The following is an 18,949-nucleotide window of genomic DNA, read 5'->3' on the forward strand; positions in this document are numbered from 1 at the left end:
CAGATGGACTTTTAATCCATTTACGACCTCTTGACAAAAGTTTGGAAGACCCAATTCTTTCCAAACTTGTTTGTGGTTGAACAGACGTCCACCTACTGGTAAGTTTACTTCTTGTTCTTCTGAAAACGGTTGTTGGTACCGTTGGCAGACTTGGTATTGTTGCTACCTGATGCAACATTACTTGGTGATCCATTGAAGTTGTTAGATCGGCCATTACTCCCACTACTGGATTTACTATTGCTACTGTTTCCTGTAGTGTTATTACCACTTGAGTTAACTGATTTCTTGACATTGGACTTGGAATGATAATTCAATTTTAACAATGATTGTTTAGCTTCGTTGTTCTTTCTGATTGACTTGGCTAGCTTTCTTACACGTTCAGTTTCAGTTTCATCAAACATCTTTGGTGTATCCTTGATCTTAATTGGTAAGAGTACTTCAGAACCATAGATTTCTTTAGCGATGTTGTTACGACGGACACGACTAAGCGATGCTTGAGCATTAACGGCTAAGACGATTGCACTCTGAGTTAAATAACTAATAAGTTCTACATCGACATTAGAGCTATCAGATGATAACATACTTGACATGAGAAGCAAAGGTTTTAAGCTATCGTTGATTCGCTTTTCGACAATCAACAAGTCAGTATCATTGTTCTTGACGTTGGATGATACAGTAATACCTTCAGGTGTACCGAATGGAGCGACATTCACTTGGAAGTTAGATGGAAAGTTGAATACTTTATTCAATTCGGATATCTCATCTTTCTTGAGGATACATTCTTCGACAAGTAAACCTTGATTGTTTACCATATGTTTGTACTGACCAAGTAAAGTATCGGATAATTGATAATCGGTTGGAACATCGACATTGTTACTTGATTCATCTTCACTTTGTTCATTCTCGGTGTCAGAGTTATCATGAGAAGGTTGGCTACGTGAATTGGTATTAGATGAGAACATAGGTTCTTTCATGAATCTAGTAAAGGCTAAGGAAAGGTTGTTGATTTGATCCTCCATTGATTTCATTCTTAAATCAAAGGATTCAGCGCTATTAGAGGCAGAGGTATTGCTACTAGAGGCTTCATTATTATTATCAGTGGTAGACATATTTTATTGTTGATATCTAAAATTATAATATGAGAAAAATAATAATATTAAAAATTTATAAAGAGAAATAATTATTTGTATAAAATTTGTGTGTGTGTGTATCTTAAATATATATAGGAGGAATTCCCAAATAAAAATTGTTTTTAGTTTTTAGTGCTACTATTTATACGTTTTTATTTTCTTAAAAATTTCGCAAAACTCAAAAAAATAAGAGTTTTCGACCCTTCACAACTTTGTGCATAGTGTCGGTTCGGAATTTTTCAGTTTTTCGACCTTGCGCAATGATCGCGTCATTGTGCCGGTTCGAAATTTTTACTTTTCTTTCGAAAATTTTTTATTCTTCGAATGTTCTAGAACATTCTAAAAAATTATCTTAAATATTTGGGAAATTCAAATAAATAAATGTTATTCATAATATATATATATATATGATAATATAAAAGACTGATCAATACCCATCACTAATTTACCATTAGGGCAGGGGATCTCACGGATACTAGATTGCGCAAAACTTCCCGTATTCTCATCAATAAGAAGATATGTGGTGATTGTATCCACAGTGGGGGCTGGGATGGTCCCAATGCCGTGTTCCAGGCCTGATAAAACTTATCAGAATTAGAACCGCCATCTTGCACAACTATCGCTGGTGTTAATGTAGCAGCCGCAACAAACAACCCTTGATCAAATTTTAATCTATTTCCTGCCTTCGCACTAATACGCACATCTCAACTATCGGAAGCAGGACCCGCCATCATATTTAAAATGATAGGTGTGCCGCCATCTTCCATGTACGCTATGAGTGTTGCGTTCTGAATTGTAGGACCTAGTGCACCATTACCGTAAGCTTGAATGAACTGGCCCTTAGGGGTAGGAATACCGTTATCGCGCCTGGAGCTGATAATATTTCGTTGTCCGTAACATCCTGTTTCGTGTAAGCCGTGTGAGTAGCCACTGATACTTTGGGTGCTGTAAAGACGTCTTTCACAATGTCATTAATCTCTGCAGCGGTCACAACACCGCCCTGGATAACTTCCTCTATGTCTGGTAATCCTCCGTTACCACCACCACCGCCCGCTAATGCGATTATATCGCCTAACGTTGCTTTCCTTAAGGCTAATCGTCCATCTTCATTTAGTTGGGAAATCGCAACAATCTCCTGACCCGTTATAGTTTGAGCTGCTGGTAATGTAGAAAATTTAACAGCCATAATAACGCTCCATAATTCAACCGATTTAAATGCTAAAATATCAATATATTGCAATGGTCAAAGCATGGGGTTTTATAGGAGCCCTACTAGACTCTCTCGTTTAAACTTTATACACTACTTATTATTATTGATTTAAAAATGAGTGCAGGACTCATTAAGGCTTGCACAGGGAATTGAACCCCAATCCACGTTATCGTTGGTGGCTCTAGGCCGCTGTGAGCTACATACATTCTGTCAGAAAGGTAACCTACGTCCCTCCAACTTTAACGCACTCTATTGTTGAGCTATACAAGCATAACATAAATGACCCAGCCTCGCAGTATTTATTACATTCGCAGCGGCGATGCACGCCTAACCACACAGTTTATGAACCCACTAGATTATCAGATCCCGACTGGAAGTTTTGTCACGAACTCTATTGTAGGGTAATTAATCCTACGGTCAAGCCGTCTACCAATTAGTTAAGTACCTAGTAAATGTTCAACGATTAAGACATCATCCTCTGGACTCAGTCCGTATCTGTTCTTTGCGTGTCTGGCTATTACTGGCTTATTTGTTTGCAGTGGGTCTTTGCTATCATCGCTGAGACTTGGATGATAAAAATACCAACCAAGTCTTGTTCACCGCTCCACGTATAAGGGGAAAATATTGTCTCCTCAAGACAGCCCGAAGGTAGTCGGTGGCTAACCACAGCCCAACTCACCTTTTGCTCAGGATTTACCCTAAAAGGCTATTAACTTTATAACCTCATCTTTGAGTGCGATTAGCTTTCCTTTTAAACCAGCAAGCTTTCTTGGGGAGCAACAATCTAGTTTTAAAAGTTTCTTATTTCCTTGATGACACTTTTCTTCTTTTCTTTGGGAACAAGAAGCTTCATTGATTTTGAATCGATTTGTAATCCGAGAAATGTAATTGATTGAGTTGGTTCAAGAACAATCTTTTCTAGATTCAGCTTGAAACCTAGTTTGACAAGTAAGTCCATTGTCTTTTTGAGGTTGGATAAACATTCTTCTTTTGTTGAACCGACGATTAATAGATCGTCCAAGTAAGCGATTACGGACACGTTGATATCTCTCAACATTCGAAGTACATGTCTTAACAACATTGTAAAGATACGAGGAGCTGTCGATAACCCGAACGGCATTGTTTTCCAACGGTAGTGCGAACCTTTCCACACGAAGCGGAATAAGTCTCTGTATTGCGGATCTACTAAAACGTGGAGGTAGGCTTTCTTGATATCGAGTTTTACCATGTAATAACCTTGTTTGACCATTGACGGTAGATTCTTGATTCCTTCCATCTTGAATGATTGGTTGTTGATGTAAGTGTTTATTTATATTATCATATATATATATATTATGAATAACATTTATTTATTTGAATTTCCCAAATATTTAAGATAATTTTTTAGAATGTTCTAGAACATTTGAAGAATAAAAAATTTTCAAAAGAAAAGTAAAAATTTCGAACAGGCACAATGACGAGATAATTGCGCAAGGTCGAAAAACATAAAAATACCGAACCGACACAATGCACAAATTTGTGAAGGGTCGAAAACACTTATTTTTTTGAGTTTTGCGAAATTTTTAAGAAAATAAAAACGTATAAATAGTAGCACTAAAAACTAAAACAATTTGATTTATTTTATTTGGGAATTCCTCCTATATATATTTAAGATATACACACACACAAATTTTATACAAATAATTATTTCTCTTTATTAATTTTTAATATTATTATTTTTCTCATATTATAATTTTAGATATCAAAAATAAAATATGTCTACAACTGTTAATAATAATTATACCTCTAGTAGTAGTACCTCTGCCTCTAATAGCGCTGAATCCTTTGATTTAAGAATGAAATCAATGGAGGATCAAATCAACAACCTTTCTTTAGACTTTACAAGATTCATGAAAGAACCTATGTTCTCATCTAATACCAATTCACGTAGCCAACCTTCTCATGATGATTCTGACACTGAGAATGAACAAAGTGAAGATGAATCAAGTAACAATGTCGATGTTCCAACCGATTATAAATTATCCGATACCTTACTTGGTCAGTACAAACATATGGTAAACAATCAAGGTTTACTCGTCGAAGAAGAATGTATCCTCAAGAAAGATGAGATATCCGAATTGAATAAAGTATTCAACTTTCCATCCAACTTCCAAGTCAACGTCGCTCCATTCGGTACACCTGAAGGTATTACTGTATCATCCAACGTCAAGAACAATGATTAATGTAAAAAAATAAAAAAAAATAATAAAAAAAATGAAACCATAAAACATAAATAAAATGATATGTTTTATTTTTTAATTTAATTTTGTATAAATATTTGTGAATACAATGAGAAATAATATACCGGGTTACACTGAATTATATAAATAATAACATAATCTTTCTGAAAAACTTATTAATTTTTTTTTTTTTTTTTTTTTATTTTTTTATTTTTTTTTTTTTTAGTAATTGTTGACTAAAACCTATAAATATTTTCATTTATGTAACTACTGTATTCTAAACTTAACTATAATTATATATTTGATATGTGTTTATTAATAATTTACCATTATAAATTGTAAAATAATTTTTAATTTTTTTTTTTTTTACCTTTTTTTTTATCTTTAATTTTTTTTTATCTTTTTTTTTTAACCTTTTTTTTTTATCTTTTTTTAACCTTTTTTTTATCTTTTTTTTTTTTTTTCTAAAATATTATTGCTACATTTGTTGTTAAAAAAAAATAGGAATTTTATTTTTTTTTTATATTTTTTTTCATCACACATTCACAAACATGCTTTATTTTTTAAAAAAAAAATATTTAAATTAAAAAAACATGCTTTATTTTTTTTTACAAAAATAAATTTTTTTTTTTTTATTTTTTTTTTTAAACCTATAAACACAGCAAAGAAAAATGCACCTTTAAAGCAAATTTAAAGTAAAGTTGATTTAAATTGGATTTAAATTGAATTTAAAGCCGCGTTTAAAAAATTCATTTTTAAGGTAATTTTTAAGGTAATTTTTAAGATATTTAAAAATGCCTTTAAAATTTGCTTAAAAATTTATTTTAAAGGTAATTTTAAAGGTGATTTTTAAGGTAATTTTTAAAATGATTTTTAAGATATTTAAAAATACCTTTAAAATTTATTTTAAATTAATTTTAAATAGGATTTAAAGTAGATTTAAAGTAGATTTAAAGTGAATTTAAATTTCCTTAATATATAAATTTAAGGTTTTTAATAAAAAAGATCTAATTATAGATAAAAAAAATGGGGATAAAATATTCTATCATTTTTAAATTTTCATCAAAGCAATCAAATGGTCGGGGGATCGAATCCCTTTTGGTAATTTTTGAAAAAATTAAAAAAAAAAAATTTAAAAAATTTATCCGTTAAATAACGGCTTCGAACTCAGGACCTCGCTTTTAAAGCGATTAAAAAGGTAATTTTAAAGGTAATTTTAAAGGTAATTTTAAAGGTGATTTTAAAGTAACCTTAAAAATTACCTTTCAAATTACCTTTAAAATTGCTTTAATTCAGGACTTTAAAGCAAATTTAAATTTAATTTAAAGCGAATTTAAAGGTGGTTTTTTCTTTGCTGTGAAATATTTTGCTTTTTTTTTTTTTTTTTTTTTTTTATTATTTTTTTTTACCAACACATAACGACTCTTCCTTACTTATAATATATAAGCAAATAACATTAAAAAAATTGTTAAATTATTTACATAACTTTTACGTAAAAACGAACGGATTTTTATTTTTATTTTTATTTTTTTTCAATTTTTTTTTTTTTTGTTTCGGTTATTATTTTTCAGACTTAAATTATTATTTATAAATTAAATATAAAAAATAATATTGCATCATCTGGAAATGGTAATTATTTAAATTGATATTATCCAACTTCGCTTATTTTAAATAAAAATGAAACTGCACTAAATCAAAACTGGTAAGGTAAGATGATTTTTAAGGTAATTTTTAAGATAATTTTTAAGATATTTAAAAAATACCTTTAAAATTTATTTTAAATTAATTTTAAATAGGATTTAAAGTAGATTTAAAGTATATTTAAAGTGAATTTAAATTTCCTTTAAGTATAAATTTAAGGTTTTTAATTAAAAAGATCCATTTTTAGATCAAAAAAATGGGGATAAAATATTCTACCATATTTAAATTTTCATCAAAGCAATCAAATGGTGTAATGGTTGATGAGACTATCCTTTGATAGAGGGTCGGGGGATCGAATCCCTTTTGGTAATTTTTGAGAAATTAAAAAAAAAAATTTTAAAAAATTTATCCGTTAAATAACGGCTTCGAACCCAGGACCTCGCTTTTAAAGCGATTAAAAAGGTAATTTTAAAGGTAATTTTAAAGGTAATTTTTAAGGTGATTTTAAAGTAACCTTAAAAATTACCTTTAAAATTACCTTAAAAATTGCTTTAATTCAGGACTTTAAATTCGCTTTAAATTAAATTTAAATTTGCTTTAAAGGTGGTTTTTTCTTCGCTGTGTTAATGCCGATTTTTTTCATTTTTTGTTTTGTTTCTAATTTTATTTTGAGGATTTGAAAAATCTTGTTTATTTGGTTTTGAATTGTGAAAGTCAATAATATCTTTTTGATTTCTAAAATTTCCTTCTTTTAATAAATAATCGACACCTCTTGGTTTATCACATGTATGACATGAGAAATCATTGCAATTATAATGGTTAATCCTACAAGATGATCTAAATTCTGTTATATGCATTGTTAATCCATATGGTATAATTTCATAATCATTTTCATTATTATCTTTAATTTTTAATTTATTATTAAATTGCGCTGAAAATAATTTTTTAATTGTTTGATGTATATTGTGAAACCATTCTTTTGGAACAATAAAAAAAACAATTTTATTATTTTTAAAAAATGGACCAACATAATTTTCAAAATCTACCAATAATGTATAATCTGATCTACCTTGATGACTCATTCCTTCACTAAATATTCTTAATAAAATAAATTTATATAAAATTGAATTTTTTATTTTATTAAACTGTTCTCCAGATTTATAATTTTTATAAATACCTTGCTCATAGTCTTTTGAGAAATCTAAATATTCTAAAAAATTTTTTTTTTCAATTAATAATTTAACAACTGAATAAATTTCAAAATAAAAAATTGACTCTTCATTTGTAACTCAAAAAGTGACCATCGATAGGTAAATTTGCTAAAAATATAGAATCCATACACAGCGAAGAAAAAACCACCTTAAAAGCAAATTTAATCTAAAAAAAAAACAAAAAAAGTATTATTTTAGATTTCTTCAACTTCATCAATAATATCAATGCTTTCAAAACCAATCACCAGTTCTTTTAAAATAAATTGATACTACAATTAAATAATAGCTGGTAAGTTAATATAATTTTTTTTTAAAAAAAAAAAAAATTAAAAAAAAAAAAAAAATAAATAATAATAATAAAATAAAATAGATAGACTAATTTGAAAAATAATAATTATATTTTAGGTTACCTTTCTTATTATACCAACAACCACTTCTTTTCAATCAAATTGATACTTCACTTATATAATAACTGGTAAGTCAATATAATTTTTTTTTTTTAAAAAAAAAATAATAATATAAAATAAAGAGATTAATATAATTTAAACAATTATATTTTAGGTTGTTTCTTCTTTTATTAGAACCTGTAAAGTAAATGCTTTTGGTACAAATTATAATGGAAATAAAGTTCTGCTTTTCAAATTAGTCAATTATAAATGTTGTATTACCATTAAATAAAAAAAATTTCTGATTTCAAATACTTTTACTTTTTAATTAATTCTTTTTTTTTTTTTTTTTTTTTTAAATTTATTTTAAATTATTATTATAAAATGTTATTTTTAATTTTTATTTTTAAGTATTCTTATTAAGTGAACTTTATAATTACCCTTAATAATTACCCTTATTAATTATAATTAATAATTCCACTTAATAGTTATACTTAATAATTATACTTAATAATTTTAATTATTAATTATATTTTATTATTATACTTAATAATTATGCTTAATAAATATACTTTTTAATTATACTTAATAAATATACTTAATAAATATACTTTTTAATTATACTTATTAATTATACTTAATAAATATACTTAATAATTATACTTAATAATTATACTTAATAAATATACTTATTAAGTATACTTAATAATAGTACTATTTACGTTCCTACTTTAAAGATGCTTTTAAGTATTTTTTTTCGCCCCTGTGGAGATTAACACCCTCATTTAGGGGATGTCTTGACCAGAACACAGGTTATCCCCTTATTTTTTCTTTTAATTCAATGGAGGAATGTCATGCCATGTAAACCTTTTGATTTTGGTAACAGGACAAAACGCACTGCAGCGGTCGATAAAGCCAAGCGAGTTGCTAATCCAATTCGTCGTACTCAGTTACTGAAGAAGATTCGTTAATGACTGATCGGAAAGTCAGCATCGCTAGAATGGTAGATTGTCGTTGAGATGCAGGGCGTAAAGCCCAGCTATTGGCAAAGATGTAAGCGGCTTAAGAGCCCCTAATTAGTATCCGCGGTCACGGCCGCACATCCTAGCCTATGGGCTCACACCAATGCGTAATATGGTAGCAAAAATCATGTCAGATGAAGACATCCCAGATCATGATACCCGTACATGGTATTGTCTCCAGTATCCAATAACCTCAATCTGCCATCAAACCAAATTATAATATTTAAAAAAAAAAATTTGAATCTCAAAAATCATTTTCTAGATCTGAAAAAACCCACTTAAATTATTATTAAATTACTATTTTTTTTAATAATTTAGTAAATAGATATTTTAAGTCATAAATTAAGCGATAAAATCTATTTTTTTGGTTAACCAGCATAGTCTAGGTGTTTATCTATTTAATATGTTTTTTGTGGATAATAAAGCATATTTCAATCACTAATGATATTTATTAAATTTATTAAATTTGTTTATTTTTTTTTTCCGTGATGGAAAATGGTAAGACCATTAGTTCGTTCTGCATTGCCCATTACATCACCACTTCTTACATGTCAGCGTCTGGTGAAGTTACGCTGGGTGATGCAGCCGATAAAGAGACACAGTTCGCTATTAACTCGACTGGATCGATTAATATGTAAGCGCCACGTTTTGTTCTGAAGGGTATTCGGGATGAGAGAACACCTGTTTTTGAATGCTCATGAATTATCCAGCATAGTATGTGGAATTCTATAGACCCTATTACCAGAAATACGACCACGGAAGATCTTGGTTCGCAACGCGTTTGCTGAAGTGGTTCACACACAACTATCCAACAGCGGTGATTGATGTGGTTAAGTCCGTGGCCCTGGTTCTTGTTAAACATCGCGATTTGATTGGTAACCCATCATTCATTGACACAGAGTGGTTTTTGGATGGTGAGTGTTTGCGTCATCTTAATAACGCACTGGTCATGGAAAACGAACCGGTTTATTTATATTATCATATATATATATATATATTATGAATAACATTTATTTATTTGAATTTCCCAAATATTTAAGATAATTTTTTAGAATGTTCTAGAACATTCGAAGAATAAAAAAAATTTTCCAAAGAAAAGTAAAAATTTCGACCCGGCACAATGATGCGATAATTGTGCAAGGTCGAAAAACTGAAAAATTCGGAACCGACACTATGTACAAAGTTGTGAAGGGTCGAAAACTCTTATTTTTTTGAGTTTTGCGAAATTTTTAAGAAAATAAAAACGTATAAATAGTGGCACTAAAAACTAAAACAATTTGATTTATTTTATTTGGGAATTCCTCCTATATATATTTAAGATACACACACACACAAATTTTATACAAATATTTATTTCTCTTTATTAATTTTTTATATTATTATTTTTCTCATATTATAATTTTAGATATCAACAATAAAATATGTCTACCACTGTTAATAATAATGATGCCTCTAGTAGTAGTGCCTCTGCCTCTAATAGCGCTGAATCCTTTGATTTAAGAATAAAATCAATGGAGGATCAAATCAACAACCTTTCTTTAGCCTTTACAAGATTCATGAAAGAACCTATTTTCTCATCTAATTCCAATTCACGTAGCCAACCTTCTCATGATAACTCTGACACCGAGAATGAACAAAGTGAAGATGAATCAAGTAACAATGTCGATGTTCCAACCGATTATCAATTATCCGATACCTTACTTGGTCAGTACAAACATATGGTAAACAATCAAGGTTTACTCGTCGAAGGAATCAAGAATCTACCATCAATGGTCAAACAAGGTTATTACATGGTAAAACTCGATATCAAGAAAGCCTACCTCCACGTTTTAGTAGATCCGCAATACAGAGACTTATTCCGCTTCGTGTGGAAAGGTTCGCACTACCGTTGGAAAACAATGCCGTTCGGGTTATCGACAGCTCATCGTATCTTTACAATGTTGTTAAGACCTGTACTTCGAATGTTGAGAGATATCAACGTATCCGTCATCGCTTACTTGGACGATCTATTAATCGTCGGTTCAACAAAAGAAGAATGTTTATCCAACCTCAAAAAGACGATGGACTTACTTATCAAACTAGGTTTCAAGTTAAATCTAGAAAAGAGTGTTCTCGAACCAACTCAATCAATTACGTTTCTCGGATTACAAATCGATTCAAAATCAATGAAGCTTCTTGTTCCCAAAGAAAAGAAGAAAAGTGTCATCAAGGAAATAAGAAACTTTTTAAAACTAGATTGTTGCTCCCCAAGAAAGCTTGCTGGTTTAAAAGGAAAGCTAATTGCACTGAAAGATGCAGTTATCCCATTCAGACTTTACACTCGTCGAACAAACAAGTTTCACTCTCAGTGTCTGACTCTAGCCAATGGAGATTGGGATCAATCATTCCACATTCCTCAAGATGTCAAGTCAGAGATTTCACATTGGTTAACAGTTCTAAACCAATGGAATGGAAAAGAAATCAGTCTGTTTCCAAGTTACGACTATGTTCTTACAACCGATGCCTCGGAATCAGGTGCAGGTGCCACACTCAAGAAAGGAAGCAAAGTAATCAAAACTTGGTCATTCCAGTGGTCAATAACTCAATCAAACATGTCGTCAAATCGTCGAGAAATGCTCGCGCTGCTGATGGCCTATCAAGCGCTATGTCAGAAACTGAACAACTGCAAGCTGAAGATTCAAACCGACAACACTACCACTCTCTCTTACATCAATCGCCAGGGTGGTCAGATACAGGATCTCTCAGTTCTGTTCGAACAACTTTGGAAACAATGCCTCAAGAAGAAAGTGAACTTGATTGGAGAGCATATTCCAGGATTCTTCAATGTAAAAGCCGACCACCTCAGTCGTCTTTCAGAGATGAATCACAAATCATCGTCCAGAGTAATCAAGAGTTACAACTGGCAACTGAAGAAGGAAGTGTTCAATCGCATCCAACTTCAATTCGGTCAAATACAGATGGATCTGTTCGCATCTCACTTCAACCATCAAACGAACAACTACTCAACAATCAGAATGAATGCACTCCACCTCGATTGGAGTCAATGGAAGCAATGTCTGGCCTTTCCACCACCCATTCTTTTGCCTTCTATCCTGGAGAAGATGAACTCATCCAGTTCGAAGAAGGTTTCTATAATACTGATCTTCCCAATCTGGAGATCAGCAACTTGGTATCCGATGATTCAAGCTCAAGTTCCTCGTCATCATCGTCACATGTTTCCTCAAGTACTGGGAACATTCCAAGAAGTATTGACCAAACAATCAGTAGAGTCGATACCAATCCAGATTCAACAACGTTGGAAGCTGGGGATTATTCAACTTTCCAATCTCATGTAATGTCCTTCGCTCGTACTACAAATACAAAAACAGCTGAGCTGTTAATGAAGTCATGGGAACCTTCAACTCTCAAAGTATATAGCTCCAGTTATACAAGATTCCGCAATTTCTGTACGTTGAACTCTTTGAATCCAGCAAACATAACCTTAGTTGTTTTCATGGATTATCTTACACATCTGTTCAAGCACAAACCTCCGTTAGCCTTCTCAACAATTAACGGTCATCGCTCTATGTTGAATCAGTTGTTACTCCTTAGGAATCAAACTGATATTGTTAATGATCCATTCATCACAAGAATTATGACTGGTATTCACAAGTTGCGTCCTTCATCTGCAAAGTATAAAGAGATATGGGATGCAAATCAAGTATTCAAGCACTTATCTACTGTCAAAGTCATCCCTAAGTACACATACACTGCGCTATTAAACAAGACACTTGTACTCTGTAAAATGTTTGGTTTAGCAAGATCATCAGACTTGGTGAAGTGGTCGTTCAAAGGTCTCATTATTACTACTGACTCAATCAAAGGTCCAGTCATTAATGCTAAAGAACAAAGAAGTGGTGTTGTTTCAATATTAGAATTAACTTCGTTAGATGATACAAACTCTCAAGTGTGCCCTGTTCGCCACCTTGCAACATACCTTAGAGCCTCTAAAGGAAGAAGAAAGCCCCATTCGGGTGACCCTGTCTTTATTAAGAATGAGGGTGAACCGCTCCAAGTTAATGATATTAACTCAATTGTACTATCAACGCTCTCAAAGTCAGGCATTGATATTGTCAAGTTCAAATCTCACTCTACCCGTTCCGCTATGGCTTCTCTGCTGTTGTCCAATAACGTTCCGTTCCACGTTGTCAAGAAGATGGGTCGTTGGAAATCAAACGATACTGTAGATTCCTTCTACGATAAAAGAATCATTGGTGAAAAATCTGGTGGTTTCTTAAATACTGTCGTCCAAATTTCATAATATATATATATATATGATAATATAAATTAAAAATTTAATTTATTAAATTATATTTTATATTAAATATATATATATATATTAGTCCCATCCCACCCGCCCTTAGTCGGAATTCCATAAATCAAATTGTTTTAGTTTTTATTGCCACTATTTATACGTTTTTATTTTCTTAAAAATTTCGCAAAACTCAAAAAAATAAGTGTTTTCGACCCTTCACAACTTTGTGCATAGTTTCGGTTCAGAATTTTTCAGTTTTTCGACCTTGTGCAATGATCGCGTCATTGTGCCGGTTCGAAATTTTTACTTTTCTTTCGAAAATTTTTTTTATTCTTCGAATGTTCTAGAACATTCTAAAAAATTATCTTAAATATTTGGGAAATTCAAATAAATAAATGTTATTCATAATATATATATATATATTTAATATAAAATATAATTTAATAAATTAAATTTGTAATTAAACAGAACCCTGAGACGTATGTGGTCTACCAGAAGGTATCAAATGTAGCAAATCGCGTGCTTTAGAACAATCGCATGTATTCGGTGTGTTATGTATTCCAACGTACCATACCCGTAATCATTCGTTTGGTTTCAAATATGTGTTGGTATCGAAGAACCTACAGCGTCTTCAACCAGGTGAGCACCTTGCGGCGGGGGACAATTTTTGCACACTCCCCTAATTTGACAGAGGGCGGTGACTAAATACGGGTGTGAAACTAACGTGTGTTTCATGTCACTACCAGAAGTCGAACAGGATGGAATGATTGCTACGGAATCATTCGTTAATGCCATGGCGTGTGATAAGATGGAGAGTCGTTTATTGCAATGGGGTGAGAACAATGTACTTGTTAAACAACTACAAACCTTATCCAGTGATCGGGGAACAAATTCGGGATGATGGTTTTTTATTCGCAATGCGCAATATCGAATCTGATGTTGGTCTGGTCAACATGACTGCGAAAGCATTGATGGAAGTGGATGTCATCTTGGATAAATGCGTGTACGGCGACCTAGTGCAACGGTAATCAACATTACCATCAAGTCCAACCGCCTGCGTACAGGTCGTTCAGAAGTTCAGTTCTATGATAAACAATCCGACCCCTATGAAAAAGCAGACCGTGACTTTCCTATCAATCTGCGTGGTGTGTATGAAACATTATTGAGTCGTCACCCACATACCTTAATGTTAGAGCCTAGTCTGAACACTTTGGTCAATAATGCCATATCTGATACCGGTGGTTTGGATCGTCGAATGAATGCCCAAACTGGTGCAATCTTGGCGATGGATAAAGGTGTTCAGATCTATAACAAGTTCCTATCGGCTACTGGCGTGCTTAGATCTCTTTTGTTAAATGCATTGTGGCAGGTGTGCGTTTCAAGATCTCTGACAGTCATGAGGGTAAAGGTGTTATCGTTCATGTCTTTAAAGATGAAGATGCACCGACATGGCGTGCGTACAGATGTCATCGTGGATAACGCCTCTATCACTAAAACTCTATTGAACAGTTTGAGTTGATGTCCAACAGTCCTATCTATCAGTCCAAAGCAAACCGTGATCATCATGTGAGCTGGGTGATTGAACATGAAGTAGAGCTGCTAGCGTTAACTGATCGCTTGTATTATGGGGCAGAGCAGATTCTTCGCATTAAGAAGAACCATGACTTCCCAACATATCCTGCTCGTTATCGAGCACCTTATGGGAGGTTTGTGATAACTCGTGATCCAGTAATGATTGTACCAGTGTATATCATCCTGTTGGAAAAGATGAGGGAATATTTGGTTTCCTATGCAGTGCCTAAGTTAATGCACTTCGGTACTTTATCTATTATTACTCAAGTAGACAAGTACGCCCTCCCTTGGCGTAATGTACCAACTCGTTTGGCTGGTGAGTCAGACATTCGTCTGTTCTGGCGGCTGGTACACAAACCGTCTATTATCATTGCCAATACACCGGCAATGCAGAAAGCAGTAGGTAAGTTATTGCGTCATGAGAATCCAATGCGTATTGACAATTTGATGGATGAAAGTGTATCTCCACTAGGTCGTAATCGACCAGTGCAGATGTATAAACACATGCAAGCTTGTCGTGGTATTCGCTTTGAACGTCAATTGTTAACTGAAGGGGCCGCTTAAAGCAGATCGGCAAGATTTGCTAATGAATGGAGAGCAGATCTGGTCGTTAGATCCTCAGTGTAATAATCCTAAAGTTCAGGTTCTCGCTGAGGATAAAACTTTTGAGATGTTGGTGCGTCCTCTGATAGCCAGCTGGCCAATTCAGAAGTTCCAAGAAGGGATGGCTCTGGGTAAGCGGCATTTCTTAACAGGGTTCCGCATTTCAAACAAAGGTATCCGTAACATACTGACCGAAGGGTATCGTGACTACGATATGATCATTGTACAACTAATGGGCACTGATCTGACCGGTGGGTTCATCGATGTAGTGAAATTTAACTCATTACAAGCCCGTACCATTAACCATATCAACAACGCCTTTGTTGCAAGAATTCCTGAATATGTCACTACTGCAAGTATGGTTGACTATTTAGAGATTCTATTATTCGTCAAGTTCGAGCAGGTCTGGTTTAGTTCCAGAAATCTATCGGCTAGGCTTATAAGAAAGGACTGGGCCATATCAAAAACCCTGATAAATTTCCAAAGAATCAAATCGCTGAGGATATCAAACAAGGCGGTGTTTCCGATGGCCAGACTGCTCAGGTGTTTATCTCATGTGGTTACCTAACCGACCATAACTCCAGGATCTTTGTTCGTCCTGTTACGGTCAAGGTATTGGTAGCTTCTATGAAGCCTTTGTTGAATCACATTCTGCTACTGAGGCCATGATCTTTACCAAGAAACCATTGGAGGATTCAGAATGGTTTAACCGTAAGTTACAATTGGTCGGTTAGGCCATACAGCGCGTCCATCTTGGTGAGGATTGAGGTACTCAAATTACAGTACCGGTAATAATGCGTCCAGGCTGGTCCGGTGTAATGGCGGGTAAGTATTACGTAGACGACAGTGGTCAGATGTAAGCCATTCATGAGAAAGATGAAGGTAAACTGCTGCGTATAAGGTCACTAATGTATTGTCAGCATAAATATCGTTCGGGTGTTTATGAGCGCTGTTATGGTAAGTTGGCTATGTCGATCCCGTATTTCAACGTACTGGGCAAGATAGGGAAAAACGAAGCCATTGCTGGGCACGTGTCCGCAACAGAATTTGATGCTGCTTTATAACAGAAGATGTTGTCCACTAAACACCTGGATACTTCTTCTACGGTGGATCCGTTTATCATTCATCGTGAAGATGCAATTTATATAACGTGTGGTATTCGTGATAATACTGCTGGTTTAAACCTACGACTGAAAGGGCAGAATGTAGCCAGATGACGTAGGGATTGTGCTTGATCAGTTCTTAGAGTTACTTAACCGACTTCTACAGGTGAATATCGTTCATGCTGAAATGATTCTGTACTCGGTAATGGTGCGTGACCCAAGCAAGTTGGATCATTGCTTACCGCGCGCTAACGAACAACGGCAGTTTAGTTCTTATCACGAATGTATCGAATTCCCCAGTCTTTTGGTGCAGTTGCTGTATCAAGAGCAAGCGGATGTTATGATGAAACCCATGACGTTCTTAATTGATAACCGTCAGTCACATCGGCAGATAGATTATATTACCCATCTGTTCAAGCACAAACCTCCGTTAGCCTTCTCAACAATTAACGGTCATCGATCAATGTTGAATCAGTTGTTACTCCTTAGTATCTTTGCAGACTAAGGGGTAGGGCGATGCGCACTACGGCAACGCTTATCATTGGTAATCATGGATTTACGGTTAAAGACTACAATGATGAGTTCTACAGTAAGGCAAGGGCGTACTGCGCACGTTTCGTTAAATACCGGATTGAATCTAAGGTCGTCCAAGGACGGAGATCTTTTGTCAAGGTACCAGATCGTGTATTCGGCTCAGCTTCGAAGGACCGTAAAGAGCTACACATTAACTGTTTAGCTGAATTTAAACAATTTATGTTGAATAGTGGTTGGAACCCTGAACGGTTCAAAGAAATCACCAGGGAATTACCTGAGGGACGAGATGTCAATTCCAATGACCACCAGGTTGCAGTACCAGTTAGAGAAAGATCCTTCTGGTATCACGACCCGAATCAATACATTGCAAACGGGTAAAGGAAAGACATTCTATGCCATATACAACATGTTCAAACTGCAGAAGCTCACTGGCATTATGTTAATGCCGAAGTACATCACGACTTGGCATACTGGCTTACATGACTTTCACAGCGAAGAAAAAACCACCTTTAAAGCAAATTTAAAGCAAATTTGATTTAAATTGGATTTAAATTGAATTTAAAGCCGCGTTTAAAAAATTCATTTTTAAGGTAATTTTTAAGGTAATTTTTAAGATATTTAAAAATGCCTTTAAAATTTGCTTTAAATTAAATTTTTAAGCAATTTTTAAGGTAATTTTTAAGGTGATTTTTAAGATAATTTTAAGATATTTTAAAAATACCTTTAAAATTTATTTTAAAGTAATTTTAAAGAAGATTAAAAGTAGATTTAAAGTGAATTTAAATTTCCTTTAAACATAAATTTAAGGTTTTTAATAAAAAAGATCTAGTTTTAGAACAAAAAAATGGTGATAAAATATTCTATCATTTTTAAATTTTTCATCAAAGCAATCAAATGGTGTAATGGTTGATGAGACTATCCTTTGATAGAGGGTCGGGGGATCGAATCCCTTTTGGTAATTTTTGAAAAAATTAAAAAAAAAATTTAAAAAATTTATCCGTTAAATAACGGCTTCGAACTCAGGACCTCGCTTTTAAAGCGATTAAAAAGGTAATTTTAAAGGTAATTTTAAAGGTAATTTTAAAGGTAATTTTAAAGTAACCTTAAAAATTACCTTTAAAATTACCTTTAAAATTGCTTTAATTCAGGACTTTAAAGCAAATTTAAATTTAAAGCGAATTTAAAGGTGGTTTTTTCTTCGCTGTGAAAAGATAATAATTTAATAAACTTTAAATGTTTTTTGAAAAAACACATTTAGGGTCAGTGATTTTTTTTTTCACTGCGCTACTGTAGTGAAATTAAATAATAAAATTAACTACGCTACTGTAGTGAAATTTTATTGAAAATTCCCTACAACAATTTGGTTTGGTTGAGTGAAAATTTGTAATATCATCTTGTTTTCATAATGTACCTGATTGGCAAATAAATAAACCATCTCTTGGCTTGTCACATGTGTGACATGAATATTCATTTGAATTATGTCCATTAAGTTTACACGATGCTCTAAATTCTGGAATATCCATTGTCAGTCCCAACGGTACAACATCTATTTGTTCGTTTTCAATAATTAAATTAAAGCCAATACCAATAAAAGATGAAAACAATGTCATAATGGTTTGATGAAAATTAAGTAACCAATCATTTGGTACTACAAATAATAATAATTTATTGTTTTTAAATTCATTTCCAATATAATTTTCTATATCCAGCATTATAGAATAATCTTTCTTGTATTGACACCGCATACTATCAGTGAATATTCTAAGTAAAACAATTTTATTTTTATTTTTATTTTTCGAATCTTTAAATTGTTGACCACTTTTATAATTTGTATAAATTCCAGTTTCAAAATGTGTATCAAAATCAATTCTATTAAAAAATTGCTTTTTATTCAATAAAGTTTCTAATACTTTTTTAATTTCAAAATAAAAAATTGAGTGATCATAATTTTTATTTATAAATGTTTCTCCTTTTATTTGAAAATTTTCCATAAATAATTTATCCATATATAGAGGTGTGTATCT

General features: G+C 32.6%; 9 protein-coding genes across 9 annotated transcripts; 4 read left to right on the forward strand and 5 right to left on the reverse strand.

Annotated features, from left to right (window-relative positions):
• Nucleotides 1-104: 104 nt before the first annotated feature.
• On the reverse strand, nucleotides 105-1,109 carry DDB_G0267330 (hypothetical protein; the record flags this gene model as incomplete). The annotated part of the gene is made up of 1 exon (XM_642634.1): nucleotides 105-1,109. The coding sequence occupies one exon, from the start codon at nucleotides 1,107-1,109 to the stop codon at nucleotides 105-107; it is 1,005 nt and encodes a 334-aa protein (XP_647726.1).
• Nucleotides 1,110-1,834: 725 nt separating this feature from the next.
• On the reverse strand, nucleotides 1,835-2,546 carry DDB_G0267332 (hypothetical protein; the record flags this gene model as incomplete). Its single annotated transcript, XM_642605.1, has 3 exons — nucleotides 1,835-1,969; nucleotides 2,068-2,348; nucleotides 2,432-2,546. 3 exons carry the CDS (start codon nucleotides 2,544-2,546, stop codon nucleotides 1,835-1,837), a joined length of 531 nt encoding a protein of 176 aa, XP_647697.1.
• Nucleotides 2,547-3,130: 584 nt separating this feature from the next.
• Nucleotides 3,131-3,616, reverse strand: DDB_G0267338 (hypothetical protein; the record flags this gene model as incomplete). Its single annotated transcript, XM_642606.1, has 1 exon — nucleotides 3,131-3,616. One exon carries the CDS (start codon nucleotides 3,614-3,616, stop codon nucleotides 3,131-3,133), a length of 486 nt encoding a protein of 161 aa, XP_647698.1.
• Nucleotides 3,617-4,094: 478 nt separating this feature from the next.
• Nucleotides 4,095-4,562, forward strand: DDB_G0267334 (hypothetical protein; the record flags this gene model as incomplete). The annotated part of the gene is made up of 1 exon (XM_642607.1): nucleotides 4,095-4,562. The coding sequence occupies one exon, from the start codon at nucleotides 4,095-4,097 to the stop codon at nucleotides 4,560-4,562; it is 468 nt and encodes a 155-aa protein (XP_647699.1).
• A 2,261-nt stretch (nucleotides 4,563-6,823) lies between these two features.
• DDB_G0267336 (hypothetical protein) lies at nucleotides 6,824-9,681 on the reverse strand (the record flags this gene model as incomplete). Its single annotated transcript, XM_642608.1, has 2 exons — nucleotides 6,824-7,298; nucleotides 9,368-9,681. The coding sequence occupies 2 exons, from the start codon at nucleotides 9,679-9,681 to the stop codon at nucleotides 6,824-6,826; spliced, it is 789 nt and encodes a 262-aa protein (XP_647700.1).
• Nucleotides 9,682-10,240: 559 nt separating this feature from the next.
• Nucleotides 10,241-13,119, forward strand: DDB_G0267342 (hypothetical protein; the record flags this gene model as incomplete). Its single annotated transcript, XM_642609.1, has 2 exons — nucleotides 10,241-10,953; nucleotides 11,055-13,119. The coding sequence occupies 2 exons, from the start codon at nucleotides 10,241-10,243 to the stop codon at nucleotides 13,117-13,119; spliced, it is 2,778 nt and encodes a 925-aa protein (XP_647701.1).
• A 991-nt stretch (nucleotides 13,120-14,110) lies between these two features.
• Nucleotides 14,111-15,957, forward strand: DDB_G0267344 (hypothetical protein; the record flags this gene model as incomplete). The annotated part of the gene is made up of 4 exons (XM_642610.1): nucleotides 14,111-14,258; nucleotides 14,307-14,482; nucleotides 15,239-15,691; nucleotides 15,724-15,957. The coding sequence occupies 4 exons, from the start codon at nucleotides 14,111-14,113 to the stop codon at nucleotides 15,955-15,957; spliced, it is 1,011 nt and encodes a 336-aa protein (XP_647702.1).
• Nucleotides 15,958-16,082: 125 nt separating this feature from the next.
• On the forward strand, nucleotides 16,083-17,685 carry DDB_G0267346 (hypothetical protein; the record flags this gene model as incomplete). The annotated part of the gene is made up of 4 exons (XM_642611.1): nucleotides 16,083-16,113; nucleotides 16,535-16,765; nucleotides 16,960-17,299; nucleotides 17,667-17,685. 4 exons carry the CDS (start codon nucleotides 16,083-16,085, stop codon nucleotides 17,683-17,685), a joined length of 621 nt encoding a protein of 206 aa, XP_647703.1.
• Nucleotides 17,686-18,325: 640 nt separating this feature from the next.
• DDB_G0267348 (hypothetical protein) lies at nucleotides 18,326-18,931 on the reverse strand (the record flags this gene model as incomplete). Its single annotated transcript, XM_642612.1, has 1 exon — nucleotides 18,326-18,931. One exon carries the CDS (start codon nucleotides 18,929-18,931, stop codon nucleotides 18,326-18,328), a length of 606 nt encoding a protein of 201 aa, XP_647704.1.
• Between the last annotated feature and the right edge of the window lie 18 nt (nucleotides 18,932-18,949).

This window comes from Dictyostelium discoideum, assembly GCF_000004695.1.
Source record: "Dictyostelium discoideum AX4 chromosome 1 chromosome, whole genome shotgun sequence".
Lineage (NCBI taxonomy): Eukaryota > Evosea > Eumycetozoa > Dictyosteliales > Dictyosteliaceae > Dictyostelium > Dictyostelium discoideum.